Source organism: Pseudonaja textilis, chromosome 2, assembly GCF_049901715.1.
Source record: "Pseudonaja textilis isolate UNSWEBS1 chromosome 2, rPseTex1.2, whole genome shotgun sequence".
In the NCBI taxonomy this organism is placed as follows: Eukaryota; Metazoa; Chordata; class Lepidosauria; order Squamata; family Elapidae; genus Pseudonaja; species Pseudonaja textilis.
The window spans coordinates 51,172,505-51,189,737 of record NC_141991.1 but is presented as its reverse complement, the minus strand read 5'-3'; the positions used below and the strand labels follow the sequence as shown (position 1 = coordinate 51,189,737).

Genomic DNA, 17,233 nt, shown 5'->3' with positions numbered 1-17,233 from the left:
TACCAAGCACCAATTATCAACAGCCGAGAGTTTCATCTCTGTATTTTCCCTGGGCAGAAAGTACTCACCCTCTCACCACCCAAATATATATGCATATATGTTTGGGCAAGAATAGAGATGATGGGAGCAATTTTAAAAATGGCCTTCTACTAAATGGAAATTTTCAGATTGTATATGCCTATATGGCAGCTTTTTTATGAGACTGCAGATGACAAGCTATTAAAATCCGAAATGTGCCACAAGTTCCAAAAGTTTGAAGCCCAATGCAGAAAGAGAATGCAGTGTCTTAAACTATTTCTCCCATCATTCTGTTTGTCCCCTTTATTTTCTCATCTTAACCTTTTTCAGGTAGAACCCATTAACTGTTACCTGGTTATCTTTCTAACAAAAAGTCCATTCATGCAATATTGAATGGAGACCACAGAAAATCTTATCCTGTAAAAGAAAAAAATAGCAAAGAAAAGCCTTCCCCTCTGAAAATATTAGGAAGCATTATGTATGTACTTATGCATGCATGTATATATGTGTTTGTGTATACATATAAATAAAAATGGGAGTAAGCCAAAAAAGTAAGCAAACTACCATGGTGAGGTGATATGTAAAATTGGTTTTATATTCCCCATTCTTTTTGATTCTCTCTCCTCTCACTTGATCATTAAAATGATTGCTAATATTTTGACATATTTCAAGTAGAGTTGAAGTACTTAAATATTTCTTGCTCTGGGGCTTGCAATTTTGCAGACTTGACTTTTTGATGGAATGGATGCTTCTCTATATAAATATTCCATATGACATTGCACTGATTAAAGTATATCATACTCTAAATGTGGAATATGTTTGACTACTATACTCATCAAAATAAGAAATGAAATCTTAAAATATATTTTTTCTAGATGGAAAGTGAAGCACAGGTACCTTATAGCAAAAGCCTAACTAGGTTTGTCAAAAGCCAAATAATATTTTATTTGTTTCCTAGTTCAATCACACAGGACAAGGAAGTATCTGCAGTCAAGCCATTATGCTGATTACTGATGGTGCGGTGGATACATACGATGCAATATTTGAAAAATATAATTGGCCGGATAGGAAGGTAATCTTACTATGCTTTTATCCATGAAATAACTGGATCAAATGTTGATCGAGATTTGCATTCTCACAGATATTTCGTTATGGATGGATATATACTGTCAGAAATCGCTTTGTAAATGAAGTTTTAAAGTCTTCTAAGGATGTTTCTGTTATTTCATGACTTTCTGCCAAACTGTTTAAAAATGGAACATTCATTCCTGTGTTGGATGAATTTGGTAAAAGGATATGTTCTAGAAAACATATCTGAAGCATTCTGACATTAGGATATTTAATGGTTGGACACAATACTTTCTGATTTTCAGTAGATGAAAAAATAGAACAATTTGAAAAATAGTTGAAAAATAGAACAATTATTATCCTTCCCCAAAAGAAAAAATGAGCATCACAAAATAGTGTAATAGATAAGATCAATTTGTTTAAAAATGACATGAGTCCATTTAAAAATAGTTGGTATAATTTCAATAGTAAATTTATTTATTTATTTATTAGTTTGTTTGTTTGTTTATATCCTGCTGCAGTCTTAAAACTCTGCAGTGAGATATCGTATGTATCAACTTGCTTAGAGAAATACCTGTACATATCAGGATAACATGGAAATATATGATACAACAATCTGTATGCACAATCAAAACTTCTGGGAATTTTATGGCTCTACTTTCCTATTTCTTAATTTCTGAATTGAAATAGACAGCTCTTCAAGTGGAGGTTACATGTCAAATTAAACACAAGGGGACCCTAATATTGAAGCATTTTTCAATACAACATCTGGGATCTTATCAATTACCGAATAGAATTTAGTTTCCTTTATGTATGATCTGTGATCACTGAAAAAGACAGCTAGGTCCCGTTAAACTGAAATGAGTGTGTATGTGCTACTTTTCTGTGATTGATTTGTATATCAACTCCTTTACAATGCATTAATGAAAATACATTATGGATAGTATGAAAGAAGTATTACTTTTTATTGCATGTGTGCTGTGTGGTTAGGCAAGACAGTTAATTTATCTGGTTAATTTATTTTTGTATCAGTCATATTTTCAGATTTTGGGGAAAGTCTTCTTACATAAGTAAACATTTTGATGGAATTACCATTGTTCATATTTGTTTATGGATGAGTCAATAAAGCAAAATCTTAAATATCTTAAATCACAGGTGTCAAACTCAATTACATCACATGACGTATCGTGATGTTTTTGCCTTTGTGGAGTGAGGTGGGCGTAGCCTATGAGTGACGCATCTGGCCCGCAGGCCACTAGCTGGACTGGCCTGCCTTAAATATTCCCTTTACTATTGCCAATGGAAACCAATATTTAAAATTTAATGGAACTTTCCTTTAGAGAAATTATGTAGTTGGAAGATAATTTCTTATATCATAATTGGATTATAGTATTGCAAGAGGATGTTTGATGAAGATAAATTATTAATTGTTAAACTAAAATTGTAGAGTATAGCTATTACGTGTACACAGCATTCCTGTGTCATAATTATATTGCTATTAAATAATGGAAATATTAAAACAGCCAGAGCAAAAAAATAAAAAATCAGATCACATATATAAATTTGGATTACTAATCACTTTCTCTAAAAAAAGAGTCAGAAGGATGACCACATGATATTTAATGCATCATCTAGTTTGCCCATCTGTTATATTTGTTTGAGTGCAAAATTAGATCTGTACATATTTCTGGGCTTCATTGTGCTATGCAGTGCTTTAAGTTTGATTCAAAGAGTTACTTTTGAGTCCATGAAAATGCAAATGTCACACTGGTTTCCATCTCACTAAACTGGTTTCATCTGTCTTACCTTGATTTTCACAAATGAAAGGCTTTGCATTCTTGGGAAAATTACATTTGTGACCCCATGTACTCCAAATTGGATCTGCAGCATTACTATAGCTTGAACTTGCCAGAAGCTACCTATATGCTCGAATATAACATGATTAGCTAAATATATTAAAGACATATAAATTAGCCAATTTCTCTTTGTAAACATGAAGGGGAATAAAGCCTCTACAGTTTAAATTTTCACTTCTTCCTGGCTTTTCCCAAGTTTAACAGATAATTTTAACCTATATCTTTTATTTTTGTACAAAGTGTGGCATCATTGGTTATTGACATTAATTGCCATTCCTGCTCTGAAATACCCAGTGTTTCTCCCTCAGTATCATATATATTTATGGAAACATACTTATGTACATAAAATCCCCCCCACACCTCTTTTTTGATCTCAGACTGTGCATTGATAATGTAATTTGGAGTTGTGATTAGGAAAATAAGACATGACACATTTTTATTTTCCTTAAATGTTAGGGATTTCTCCATATTGCCAGTGGTGTGGACTATAGGACTTCAAACACAATCTGGATAATTAAAGTTGGCACATTTCTTCACCTGGCACTGATGCTCTTGACAGTTAGTGGTTTTGTCATTAGAAACTCAATGAAAGCTGTGATAAGAGACTTCTTGTATATTTTCTGGTAGGGTGTACAATGAATATATCACAATCCTGTTAGGATTCAAACTGTATTATTTATATTTACACTTTTCTTTGGTTTTTGGTAATACAGCACTATTTCAAAATAAGTGTTTGGTAAATATAGTTATATTTAAAATTCTACTTTAAAAAACTAAAAAACATGTTTATGTGTCCCCTCACCATAACTAGAATGGTGTTAATTATGCATACATGTCATGAATGGGTTGTTCTATTTGCAAGCAGTCCATTCATATGTAAGCGTCATGTGAAAACAAGATCTATTGTATTTATGCAGCTTATGTTTTGCTATATTCCATCTGAAATTGACCAGTATGATTAATAACTTATTTAAAAAGCTATTTAAAATGAGTACTGAGACCAGAGAGACCCAGGTTCAAACCTACATTAAACCATGAAAACTCATGACTCAGTTATAGTTTTCCATATTGCCTCCCTGCCTGCAAAAGTTACATTTCTTCTCCTGCGTAGTAGCTATTAATCAATAGCTACCACACAGATGCATTTGGCAACATTTTTTTATGAATATCACAATGTTAACTTTTTGTCTTTGGGTCTTCTTTCTTAGAAATTCTAATTCGCTGAAGCATTGTTTTCTTCTCTATTCTATAGCAATCCCTGTGCTGAGCTTCCATCACTCAGGAATTTGCATACATTCAGACCCCTCCATCTTGTTTTTTCCCCCTTTTTTAGGCCAACCAAAACTCCTTCTGCATAGCCCATTTCAACTTCTCTCCTTCCTCTCATGACATTCTTTCTATGTGGAAAATCTTATCTGTTTTCTCCCAGAAAATTTCCAATCTCAGGCTATCATCTTTAAATGCATTCTATACATTTGGAAGATCACATAATTGAATGGCACCCTGTGTTTATCGTCTCCCTTCTATCACATAATTATTCCTTCAGTTGCTCAGGTTGTAATGATTGCCTTTTCTTCTAGCTAAACCCAATATATTGTGGCATTAGTTAATTGTGTGGTCTAGTTTTAAGAAAAGAGGTGAAAGGAATTGTACTTGGAGAGACACTTTCAAAAAGATATATCCTCTCCTTCTCAGCCTAAAGTGGTGTTCTTTTGTGCTGAGGTAACTGGGCAGGGTATCAATTATAGTTGAAGAGGGAGAAATTCCTTACTGAAAAATGCATTGTCTTTCTGCACGCTGAGTGTATCCAACTGCAGTCCTTTTAAGAAGACATCTCCATTCAACCTGAACTATTGGTCAGGTGGGCAAAATATAAGGCAATTCGACAGAGGACAAATAGGGTTTTTTGATTCCATACCATTGCTATGGACAAGCTAGATTTGTATTTCTTAAGATGGGGAGCCATATACATCTTTTAAATGAATAAATGGCAAGACTAAAATATATAAATAATCAAATAATCATGCTGAGTTTTGAGTCATCACTTACACGTCATCACATGTGATAGTATAGATACAAGTGGTTTGGGATTTGAACAATGTGTGAACCTTCCCTAAATGTTCATCATTTCAACAATGATCATATATTTCTGTGAAATAATCAAAGACTGATAATAAAGTCTGTGCAGTCTGTAAGTTTTGCCTAGACAAATGTTCCGTAGCCTCATTTTTGGAAATGTCTTCTTGGCAGCTTTTTGTTGGTAAATGCTGCAATCAAGCATGCAGGTGCTTCAGAAGACAGAACTATTATATCTAAGTCCCAAAGGTGCTTTTCCAAGAGGCAACTGGATTTCCTGGTTTTTCTTTGAAGACGTTTCGCTTCTCATACAAGAAGCTTCTTTAGCTTCTTGGGACAACCATGACCCTGATGACTGAGAATCTCCATAGATATTATATTTAAGTTTTCTTGGGAATTTGGTTCCCCAATGGGATGGTTCTCTACAGTTTAATCTTGTAAATCCCAGTTCAACATATCATATACTGTATGGTGTATTCTAAGTGTTTCCAGAGCTTGATTTATTGATGCTAGTGCAGTCATTACTTACATTTTCATTTTCAGAAGCCTTCTTTTGAAATTCCACTGGGTCATCTATTTTTTTGGTTTGAGCAATCCTGCAAGCCAGTATCCATTCTTTGTCATGTCATTCTCTTTCAGTGTTATAATCTTCTCTGTTGTAATCTTCTCTTGGCAGTAGAATATAAAGTGTTCTCATTGAATTATTTGGAGATTAGTCATTATACAGTTATGCACAGGGAGAGGTAATTAAAAGGGGATTAATCTGATAATATAAAACAAAAATAGAAATTTGTCTCTTTGAAAACAAGATGTTTTCATTTTCCTATCTGGATCTTCTCCCTCTGCAATACATCTTACATCTCTGATTATTTTTATTTGCACTACCTGTAAATAATTATCTTTAGAGTTATTTCTCTAAGTATAGGAAAAATTTGCTATGTTATGTGTAAGCCTCACCCACAAATGGCTGCCAATAGTTCTTGTTGTTAGGGGAGAGTTTTATGTTGATCATTTTATTTAATGTATGTTTATTGGTTTAATGGCCATACTGAAGTTTGTCTTATCAAATATTTGTATTTGATGTTGTGTCTTCCATATTTTGATGGCATTTCATGAGATATAGACTGCCTTTTTTATCCTATTAGAAAACTTGTTTGAGTACCATTTACAACGTACTATAATATCATTTTCCATAACTGGCACTAAAATCTGTTATGAAACAATTTATATTTCAAAGTAAACACAACTTGTTTGTGTGAAATAACCGTAAAGTACCATTTTTGTTAAACTGAAATCTTGTTTCAATATGTTTTAACACAGAAATTTAATTGAATCCATTGCTAGGACTCTATAGTATAGTTTTTGTTTATTCACATTGTTGTCTAGGATTTAGTTCTTGAAAATAGACCTAAAAGAATAAAGACTCACTAGGGTCTATATCAGTGGTTCCCAACCTTTTTTTCGCCCCGCACCCCTAAAGAAATTTCACTCGAACATTGCACTCCCTGAAATAAATAATAAATAAAAATGCCAACATATAGCCAATATCCTATTATTTACCTGGACTTTTCTCGCACCCCCTGGAATATCGTCTCGCACCCCCAGAGGGGTGCGAACACCCCAGGTTGGGAACCCCTGATCTATATGCTGAAATGCAGATTACAATGCATTGTGATTTTTTTTATTGAAGTACTACCATCTGCTGTTCAACATGTTCCTTAGAAAAACAGACTTGTGAAAGCCTAGATAATAAAAATGTAAAGATGTGATTATTATAAAATAGGTCAATTCTATAACAGAACTAACAAAGACAATTCTTAAATATAGACTCTTTTTGCAGAGAAAAAATTCTGTTAATTTGTTTATTCTAGTTATATTAGTTAGGTGTTTTGTTAGATAGTTATCAAGTTCAACTCCTAATGATCACATGGACAAATGCTTCCAATAAATATAGGAGATTACAGTAATCTCTTTCATGCTTATTTTTTTAACATTTGTTTAAAAATATTTACATTTGATTTATAGGCAACCAAACTCTGGATAGCCTACAGCTAGAAAACCAATTAAAGCCAACATTACCTAACTTAAAACGAGACATTTTATCTGCTACATAATATGCTTAACTTTACGGTTTCATTTATCATATATATGTGATTTTATTGAATATCCTGTATGACTGCATATTGTCTTTTGTTTTGTTTTTATCCTGATTTGTGAGGAACAATTGTGTTCTACTCCAAACTGGAATGACCTTTTTTTTGGTCTTTTAATGACCCCCATAATCCCTTGCATTGGGCTAGAGTCAGGGCAACTAGATGGAGCTGATTATTTACTGGCCGGATGTTCTTCCTGTCACCAATGCAGAGTTTGCAGCTGATATTTACTCATTGTCCCTAAAGAGAGAAATATCTGTCGCTTCACTACCTAGGATTGAATTCACAGCCTCCTGATTGTGAGGCATGAGCTTCATCTCTAGGCCATGGCACCATTCATTGGAATGACCTGTAAGCCCTTAAAATAAACAAACAAATCTATCCAACTTAACTTGTCTGTTTTCAGCTCCCTGATCCTTGTTAATCATAAACATTTTTTCCAGATGTAGCATCTGCTGGCATCACATGCCCCAAATATGCATATTTCTGTTGCTGATCATGACTGCAAGGGATCAGTCAACCTTTATTTGATACTTGATTCTTGCAAGGTACTCTTAGCAACAGTATCCAGGTCTATAAGTCCTGCCTGTTTTCTTTTCCTTGTTTACCAGTTTCCAGCCTTCATAGCCATGCATGATCATTGGAAAGTTCAGTTCTTTAACTGGCTTAATTTTATTGTCATTGAAATATCTGTTAGCCTTTGTGAACCTGTTTAATTTTGTCATTTTCTTCCTACATAAAATTAATCTTCTCTTTGGTTTACCACATTGTTGTCCACATTGTGGTTTTTAATCTGATGTTTGTGCATTGCCCAGGATTGCTTTTGATGAGATGGGTGGCAATACAAATTTTATTAATAAATAAACTAAATTTATCATCTTTTTTTCCTTGAGTCCCCAAAAATAAAACTGTCTATCACTTTCACTTTTAAAGTCCAGTTTCAGCTATAAATTCACTAAATATGCTGGTTGATATTAGTGTTGTGGTTTGCCGGCAGCTGGTGTGGATGGCAAAGGTATCGGACAGTGAGGATGAAAGGGAACCAGTCAGGGAGTCTGGTGAGGACTTGGATGAGGGTCCTGCATCCAATGCAGGGATCGGACTAGGACCATCTGAGCATGGGGTGCTGCCTTCAGAGCTTTCGGAGTCTGGCAGCAGCAAAGCAGAGGACCCTGGGGAGCCTGTTCCAGTGCACTGTGCGCAGAGCTGCTAGAAGGCGAGAGCAGCTGATGCAGAAGGGGCAATTCGGGACTAAGGCTGGGAGGTGATTGCCCCTCCCTTAAGGGATAAAAGTCAGTCCTCAATTATGAAGAGCTTTGCAGGAAGCAAAGAAGTTCAGTAATCTCTGAGTCCTTTGTGAAGCTCTGTACTTTGGTTGTTTTTTTCTAGGTTTTTGGGTTGATTTATGTTAGCCTTAATTGGACCTCTATTTCTTGGCAGCATTTGACAGCACTGAAAAACATGCTCTTATCTGGAGGAACTGTGTATAATGAGTTTTGGCTGGGAATGTAAGTAATTCCCAGTGTTGCATTAAAAAAGGTTTTACTTTTAAATTCAGTTTGTGTTTTATTAAGTCTGACGAAGCCTGGGTCAGAACAATTAGGTTTTAATATTAAATATTAATTTTTTCCTTTTATAATTGTTTTTGTCAAATAAAGTGTCATTCTCCAGATGTCACCAATTGTTCATATTTTGTCTTTCAATGTTCATTCTAATTGTCATCCCTTTTAGTCCTGCCATTCTTTTAATGGGCTAGCATTTATAAAGACAATAGGCCTCCTTAACTCACTTCCTTTACTATTCGGAACTACTCGGCTAGTCCAAATTCAGTTATTATTTATTGTAACGTTTCCTTAGAAATCAGGTATTTGGGCACATCTTAATATATTCATTATTCTGGCATGATTTAAATACTTAAAAGGCTTGGTGTAGTCAATGAAGCAATGGTGAGTCTTTTTCTTAAGTCTCTTAGGAGATAGTATTTTGCTGTCTCTATTATCCATCATATTTTGGCATTGTGATCTTTTGACTTTTTCTAAAATCTGATTGACCGCTTGACCTTTCTTTCTCTTATATGAAGAATTAACTGCAGTGCTTCAGTAAATGCACATTTTGTGCAAGTACCTTCCTTGGAATTCTCTACTATCTTGTTCCATATTTATTGACAGAGTTGATAGCATTTGATTGCCTCTTTTGCAGTTTTAAACAGTTCATTGAGTATCTCAGTCTACTCAGTTACCTCAGTCTACCTCTCCTATGTTTACTTATTATTTGTATTGTTGCACTTTCTGGTAGAATTGTATATTTCTGTTATTTTATTATCTCTTTTATTAAAAACAAAGTCAGCACAGTCCACCACAGTTCTTCCACCTTCCTTTAATATGAGTAGCATCTATTAGACCATTTCCATGCTTCTTTGTTGTTCTCTCATAACTATAATTTTTCCTGGCATTTCTGTCAATCTACCTTCCATTTTTCATTTCTTGTTTTATTCCTTTACTTGCTGATATTTTCACTTGAAATGTGTTTATCATTTCTTGCTTAACACTGGAAGATTGTATTCAAAAGTTATGTTGCTTCTTATTCCCAATCTTTATCTGTTCTTGTCTTTCATAGTAATGTGAACCTTTGCTTTTTCAAATATTATGAATATCTTTTTTCTCTGCTTATAAAGTCTTTTATTTCTCCCCATAGATTTTCAGATTCTGTTACACATACATTAAGGTTATTGAATCAGCACAATATATTCATCTGCCTGTTCATACTGGGCTGGCACCTATTTTCTTTAAACTTCCAAGTTTAACCTATGTATTTGACGCCAATAATGTTTTGCAACCTCCATCTGAAATATCCAAGTTGACTTGATTGTACTTCTCTTTCTGATCTTTCCTTTTTTATAATCTATATGATTCTTTGTTGTACTGGTAATGTTCATTAATGGTGTCTGCATTTATGCTGCTTAAATCAATATTTGTGAAGAAAAAAAGGAAGCATACTTACGGGTCTCTTGCCCATCTTAAACTATATTGTCTTTACGCTTTGTTGCTAGTTCTACTTTATAAATGGCAAAAAGTGAAATATTTTATCCTTCCTGTGGAATTCCCAAAGCATCTGGTTGGTTATTATTAAAACAAAATGTGGAACGTTAAATTAGCCTTTGATTTGATCTTTGAAGAGACATACTATATTCTCATGAACTAATTTTTATATGTCCTCTCTACATTTCAGGAATTTTACGCTTCCTGTTTCTCTTACATTGAGCAATGGAAATCTCATATTCTAGCAGAATAATTTCAGTCTACTTTTACATTTTTGAAAAGTAATTTGGCAACATGAGAAAGCAAATTCATTCTTTTGAATTCTGGAGAGATATTTTACAATATGGTTGGGACTATTGAAGGAAGGGTAGGTTTAGGTAGAACTTCATCCAGGAGACTGTCAAAGAGCACATAAAGGCGTGTTTTAACTAGAATCAACTAAATTGTTTAAATCATGTTGGGCTGAGTCAATTCAAGTTCATAATCGTAAAACAACCAGTCATGTAATAGATGCTAATTTACATGCCTCGGCTTCACGTTACATGCTATTTTTAGGTCTACCTTAGCTTTTTTTTTTCGAAAAAGAAAGAAAAGGTATTGTTAATTAACCTGGCTATTGTGCAGAATCTAATTTACATTATTTGTGACATGAGACCAGTGTTGTAAATCACAGGAGAAATTGGGACTTTTATATGTGAAATCCATTGCTTTGAGATCTGATAAAAGTTTCATTGTATTTTATAAATGTGCTTGTTAATTTTACTGCAGAACAAAAGAATCCCAAGGAACAAAAAGAATAAATTAAAGTCTATTTACTTTTATTCTGCTGTGAGAATATCTGTAAAAACAGTTAATCATTTAAGTAAATGATCATGCTAGCTAAATTATACCAGCTGACACTTCTGTGACAGAAACAAATGGAATGCTATAAACTTGCCCAAAGATTTAAATACATTTGCTTTCATCAAGTTCACACCCCAATAAAAAAAAATGTATCTACATCCATGGAAGGAAAAAGGATGTGATTATGGGCCTGGAATTTAGTTGCATACCAAAATTACACATATACAAAGTCTGCAGCATGGTTGCAAAAACAGACTTAATTTTGTTTTTTGCAGTGATCCATATATTAGAAAAGTGGGAAGACTACTACAGCTACTGCTAAGTAATAAAGATGTAATCTCAGCAGTGAATGCTACAAAGGGATACTATACTGGAAACTGACCGGGCACGTGGGTAGCTTCTGTTTTTCTTACCAAGCTAGTTTAGTAATCCAAAGGAACTGCCAAAGATTGTACTCTATCATCCAAGAAAGTAAGCCATATAATAATCTTAGGTTACAGAAAGAGCAGATCAAGAGTAAGTCTAATACCAAAGGACGCAGTTTCTCCCTTTGTCGGATTTACTCAAGTGAAGGCTGGATAGTCATCTTTGGAGATTTTGAATTTGCATTTCAGCATTAGTTTAATGAAAAGAAGTTCTAGTTTGATGAAAAGAAGGACTAGAGGTGACATGATAGCAGTGTTCCAATATTTAAAGTGCTGCCACAAAGAAGAGGATCGAGCTATTCTCCAAAGCACCTGAAGGCAGGACGAGAAGCAAGGGATGGAAACTAATCAAGGAGAGAAGCAAGCTAGAATTTAGCACAATTAATCAGTGGAACAATTTGCCTCCAGAAGTCGTGGATGCTCCAACACTGGAAGTCTTTAAGAAGAGATTGGACAATGATTTGTCTGAAATGTTATAGGGTTTCCTATCTGAGCAGGGGGTTGGACCACAAGATCTCCAAGGTTCATTCCAACTCTGCTATTGGGTTATTAAGCAGAGGGTTGGACTTGGAAATGTGTAGTTGTATTATATCCCAATAGTATTGACCATTTGGTCCAAGGGCCATAGTGAGCGTGATATAAAATGAATAAGGTTTTCTTTGTTTTTTTTAGAAAAATCTGTTTTAAACCTCAGTTTATTTCATCTATAGCAAGCTGAGTAATTGTTTTGTAGGAGTGACCAAATATGGTTCAAGGCAGAAAGAGGAGATTTGGGGGCAAAAGGTTGTTTATCTCTGGTTTGGTAGGCTTATTACTTTTTAAAAAAATCTCAACCCATTGTATACATTTCAGTTAATAAAATATTGCGAGTAAAATGTTTAAACAAACAAGCTTATCAGGTGGTGTCACACATTTCACCCAACCCATTTCAAAGCAACTTTGAGACAATTCGTATTTACACTGAAGTTTGGAATGGATAAGAATGGTAAGAGCAAGAGATTTGGTATATCTAGTCTACTGATAGTTAGAGATTTCTTTTAGAAAAATTCAAGCAGATGCTTTGATTGATTTGCCAGAGCTGTTTCCAGTTCTTCTTAGATATCAAACTTAGAAACTGTAAATCCAGGCATGGAGAATGGGTAGGTCAGATATAGCTCTCCAGTTGATCTACAGTGTGTATTTTTTTTGCATATTTACTCACCTTTTACGTCACCTATTCCTGAAGGTTCTAGATGGCTAACAATACCAACATATAAAATAATGCCCTTTGCAAACCCAAGATAAAAATAAAAAAGAGGAAAATAAAAAGAAAATTGATTTTTCAACTATCTGAATAATATATTGCCTGGCTTTCCTTATTTATTGTTTGCATAGTTTTAACCCTCTTTATTATTGTTTTTTTTAGCATTCTTTAAAAGCTTGAGTGCTTTTTCTTTTAGACATGCTTTAACTCTTTGAATATCGTAAATATAAGCCTTCTTCCTTTAATCCTTTAGTTCAACCTTCCACAGTGAATAGTACTCCTTAGCTAATGGAAGAGTTTCCCTTTGTAGACCAAGTCTCACGCTGCCACTTCCTCTTACCTATATTAGTTTCCATCTTGTCAACTTCAAAAAATGATGTGCCACATCCTCATCCTTTGTGAGTTATGCTTAGTGTAGTGTCTTTTTTTGCTCCATTCTAGAAACAGGATTGGAAAGGGGGATCAGTTATGACAAATATTAGCTTTTTGTAATTAAAGAGTCTAGAATTCTAATAACTTTTCTTTTTAAACAAAATTCTAGTGTCGCCATAGCATATTCACATATAAATGAGAGTTATACGGATTGTTTTTCCTCTTTTCAGAGATCAAACACTAATTTTCTGTTGTTCTTAAAAATAGCTTCAACTTCCCAATCATTTTTTAAATTTCTGTGCAATTCTGCAATTCTCTTTTTTGTGTCTGTTAATTATTTTTTTATATTTAGTTTAGTTTACATTGTTTAAGACAATCACTAGGCTTTCTTTAATTGCCTGTAACATGGAGATACTTTCCCTTTTCTCTGAAATTTGACATGAATCGCTCATTAAGTTAGCAAAATGCCTGAAGTTTTCATGCTAGGTAATAAAATATACTGGTACTTCAGGCAACAGAATTTCCAATTGAAAGCAGTGTGTCAAATATGTTTTATTAAATTCTATAGGATAGGAAAAAATCTTTTTTAATCTGTGTGAAATTTGGCATGTCTCATTTCTTTGTAGGAGGGTAGTAGAATGCCTGAAAATTTGTGCCAATTTGAGTGAGAAAATAGAAAAATTGCAAATAAGAGTGTCATTAAAATGGATGGTAAAGTAGAAAAAGGAAAGCTAATGGAAGAAACTAAATTAATACAGTTTTAACAAATGAAGCAAATTAAATAAAACTGTCAGTAACCAAGATAGTTGGTGATATGAGATTAAATTGTCTTGCATTTTTCCAGGTTGCTGTAGGATGTACAATTCAGTGGTTTATTTGCTTGCTTGTCAAACATAATTTATTATCTCATGAACCCATATTTGACCAGCTTGTTAAAATCTCATGTTGTAAAGTATACATCTAAAATTCAACATATGAATTTGAAAATTATATCTTAAATAGATAACCTGGAAGAACCTTTCCTGGATCATGCATATGCATGCAGGAATTGCATATATAAACCATTGTATCCCCATAATATCTCAAGTTTTAAAAGTAGCATTCTTTGCTCTCCAAGTGAATAGAAGGCTCAGAAGAAATAATAAGTAAAGATATGCAATCCAGAGTTTGCAAAGAGCCCACTGATAACTGCACAGAAAGCACAAAGTGAGAAAGCAATGATGGAATTTTCCATAAAGTGGCAAGTATTCCATATGGCATTTTTTAAAATTCTAAATTATAGTAGAAGAAAATGCTGGCCGCCAAGACCAGCCAAACGTCATGATCTTTAAATCAGGTGTGCCAACGCATTGTCATCATGTTACTACATGATGTAATGTATCGGGACTTTTTCCCACTTCGCTAAACTGGGCAGGGGCCAGCATGTTATGCATCTGGTCTGCGGGCCATGAGTTTCATACCCCTGCTCTACATGGCCTGTCTGTCACACCTCTAGAGCTTTGTGAGTTTAAAACATGAAAATTGTACCAGTTTAAATAAGTGTATTTTACTCTTTTCATGTAATGTTCCATAGATAACTTTTTGTTGTGCATGTCTTTTCAACAGTAAAGTAAAATTACAGTGAAACATAAAATAGACTTTTTTATATTCATAAGTTAATGAGAAAGCACCTGATTTTTCTAGAGTTCATTTCAGAGCATTGTAAAAGAGAAACTATTTACGAGCCACAAGGGAATCTTAAGTTAAAGTGAGTACTGTATAAAATGGAGCTAACAAATTAACTTTTTCCACCAAGTTATCAGGCTACATTTACTCATATAAAATGATACAACAAACATCTGTTTTTGAGCTAGTTTGGTTTGTGCTCTAGAATGATTTATTAACAAATTGTTGAATGGCAAAAGAAACTGTAACTTATTCCCATCTTACTAATTAATCAAGTGCTAAGAGAACTTTGGTCTTGACAAGACCCCAAAGTTCTAAGATATGTTATGCTGGTATAAATTATTACAGATCTCTGAGGAATACTGAATAATTAAAATTATAGTTGGGGTTGCTGAACTATAAGAGCACATGGCCTCAGTGTACTTTCCTTCATTATTTCTACCTATTTATTTTTCAGAAGATTGGACTTCAGCCACAGCAACATGAATTTGCTTAAAGCTAAATGTCATGATGATCAGGTCTTTGCATATTTATTCAGGTGTAAGTTCCACATTATGCTCAATAGGCCTTGTGCATATGGACACAGATATAGAGCTTCAGTATTTTCCTTCTTGTATTTGTGTATAAGGCCTTGAAGATGAGCACATTTTTGAATGTTTTCTACAGCAATGCTGAACAATATTTCAAGATTTTTAAAAAACAAAAAATGAAAGTTATTTTGTGTCAGGAAGAAGAATCTGCCTGAAAATTATAGTTAATGCATCTGAAAAACACTGGGCTGGGGAAAGCCTTTCTGTTTATTTTATGAATAAATCATAAGCATTTTTATTGTGTCTATTTCTGCCCTTGATTTTACCAAACGTGAATATTTGGAAAGCTTAGGGCTTATTTTATGGTTCGCTACTATTAGTAGTGTCCCAACAATAGTGTCCATCCTTTCCTGAACTCACAATTGCTCACAATTATTCACAACTTGGTCACTTCCTGTCTGGATTATTGCAGTTGTGCTTGAAGACAGCCAGAAGGTAAAACTGGTGTCCACAGTTGTTTGAGCCCTGTCGGTTTACCCATATCACACTACTGCTATGTGAGCTGTGCTGGCTCCCAGTTTACTTCCTAGTGCAATTCAAAATGATGGTTATCATTTTTAAAGCCTTACATGGAACTCATCTAAGGTTACCTGCAGGGCTGCCTGTTCCTAAGAGTATATCAGCCAATCCTACCAAAGCAATTAAGGTGGACTTGCTTCAAATGTTTGGAGTTTAGACCCATTTTGTACCCACTGCCAGCTTGTAGGTCCTCAGAAGCATACCTTTTCTATTTCAGTCCCTGCCCCTGAGATCCAATAAGCCCCCACCCTTTAAACCTTCAGAAGAGCACTTCAAACCTGGCTCTGCCCCCAAGTGCTTGCTTGGTTGGGGAGAGATCAGCATAGGAGGAGAATGTATGAGTTGCATCAGAGAAATGCAGATATTGTGCAAGATTTTCTGTTTTTTTATTTATTTTATTTGGTTTGTCAATTGCTTACAAGATAATAGGTATAAGTAAAAACATAGTTATGAATACATGGATACATATAGGAAAAATAAAAGAAACAATAGGACAGGGATGGTAGGCAGGTTGGTGCGCTTATGCACGTCCCCTACAAAGTTTTCATTGTACATACATATTATTTTATTCTTGGTTGTAAGCACCAAGAGTTTGGTTTTAGATGATGGACTATATAAATGTTTAAAAAAAAACATTTTTAAATAAATTATATAATTAAATCTAGTAAAGGCATTGCCTTTTCCCCCCTCAAAGGCGTCTTTTAGTCTTTTCAGTTGACCTTTTTTTTAGTTAACTGAAGGTTTCCCACTTTGGAAAGATCCAATGTTATTGTGTATAATATGCTAATAGATTTTTTAAAAAGTTTTTAAAATTTGCTATATTGTATTCTGGTCTTTTTGTTATATTGTGATTGTTTGCATATAGGAGAAGTATTTTATAACTATTTATATTAATAAGTCTTTGAGTTCTTTACAGATTGTTCAGAAAAATAATTTACATGCCCATATTCAGGTTGGATTTAGGCTGAAAAAGTATGTCTGGTTTACAAAGAACTCACTAAAAGTCAGTGAGATGCCAAGATATGTATAGACCACGAATTTTGGAGAATACCATATATATATATACATATATATATATATATATATATATATATATATATATATATATATATATATATATATATATTATTTTTTGTATAGTAGGTGTAGAATAAACAAAAGAAGATAAAGGTATCTTCTTTGGATATGATAAGTGAAGACGTGAGAGACAGCTTTTGAATTTTTAAGTGTGATGTAGGAAATACATCAATAATAATTATTTTGCTAATTTTTATTTGCTTGATTAATATAGCTGCCCATCTCACTTTTATGTGACTCTAGGAGGCTTACAATAAAACAATTAACAACACAAAATACATAATGGAAAG

At 33.9% G+C, this 17,233-nt stretch overlaps 1 protein-coding gene across 1 annotated transcript in view; it reads left to right on the top strand.

Annotated features, from left to right (window-relative positions):
• CACNA2D3 (calcium voltage-gated channel auxiliary subunit alpha2delta 3) overlaps positions 1 to 17,233 on the top strand; it is a 582,709-nt gene that overhangs the window by 326,396 nt on the left and 239,080 nt on the right. The window contains exon 11 of the mRNA XM_087923863.1: positions 977 to 1,090. Coding sequence (XP_087779989.1) covers positions 977 to 1,090 — 114 coding nt within the window. The remainder of the gene's footprint in view (positions 1 to 976; positions 1,091 to 17,233) is intronic.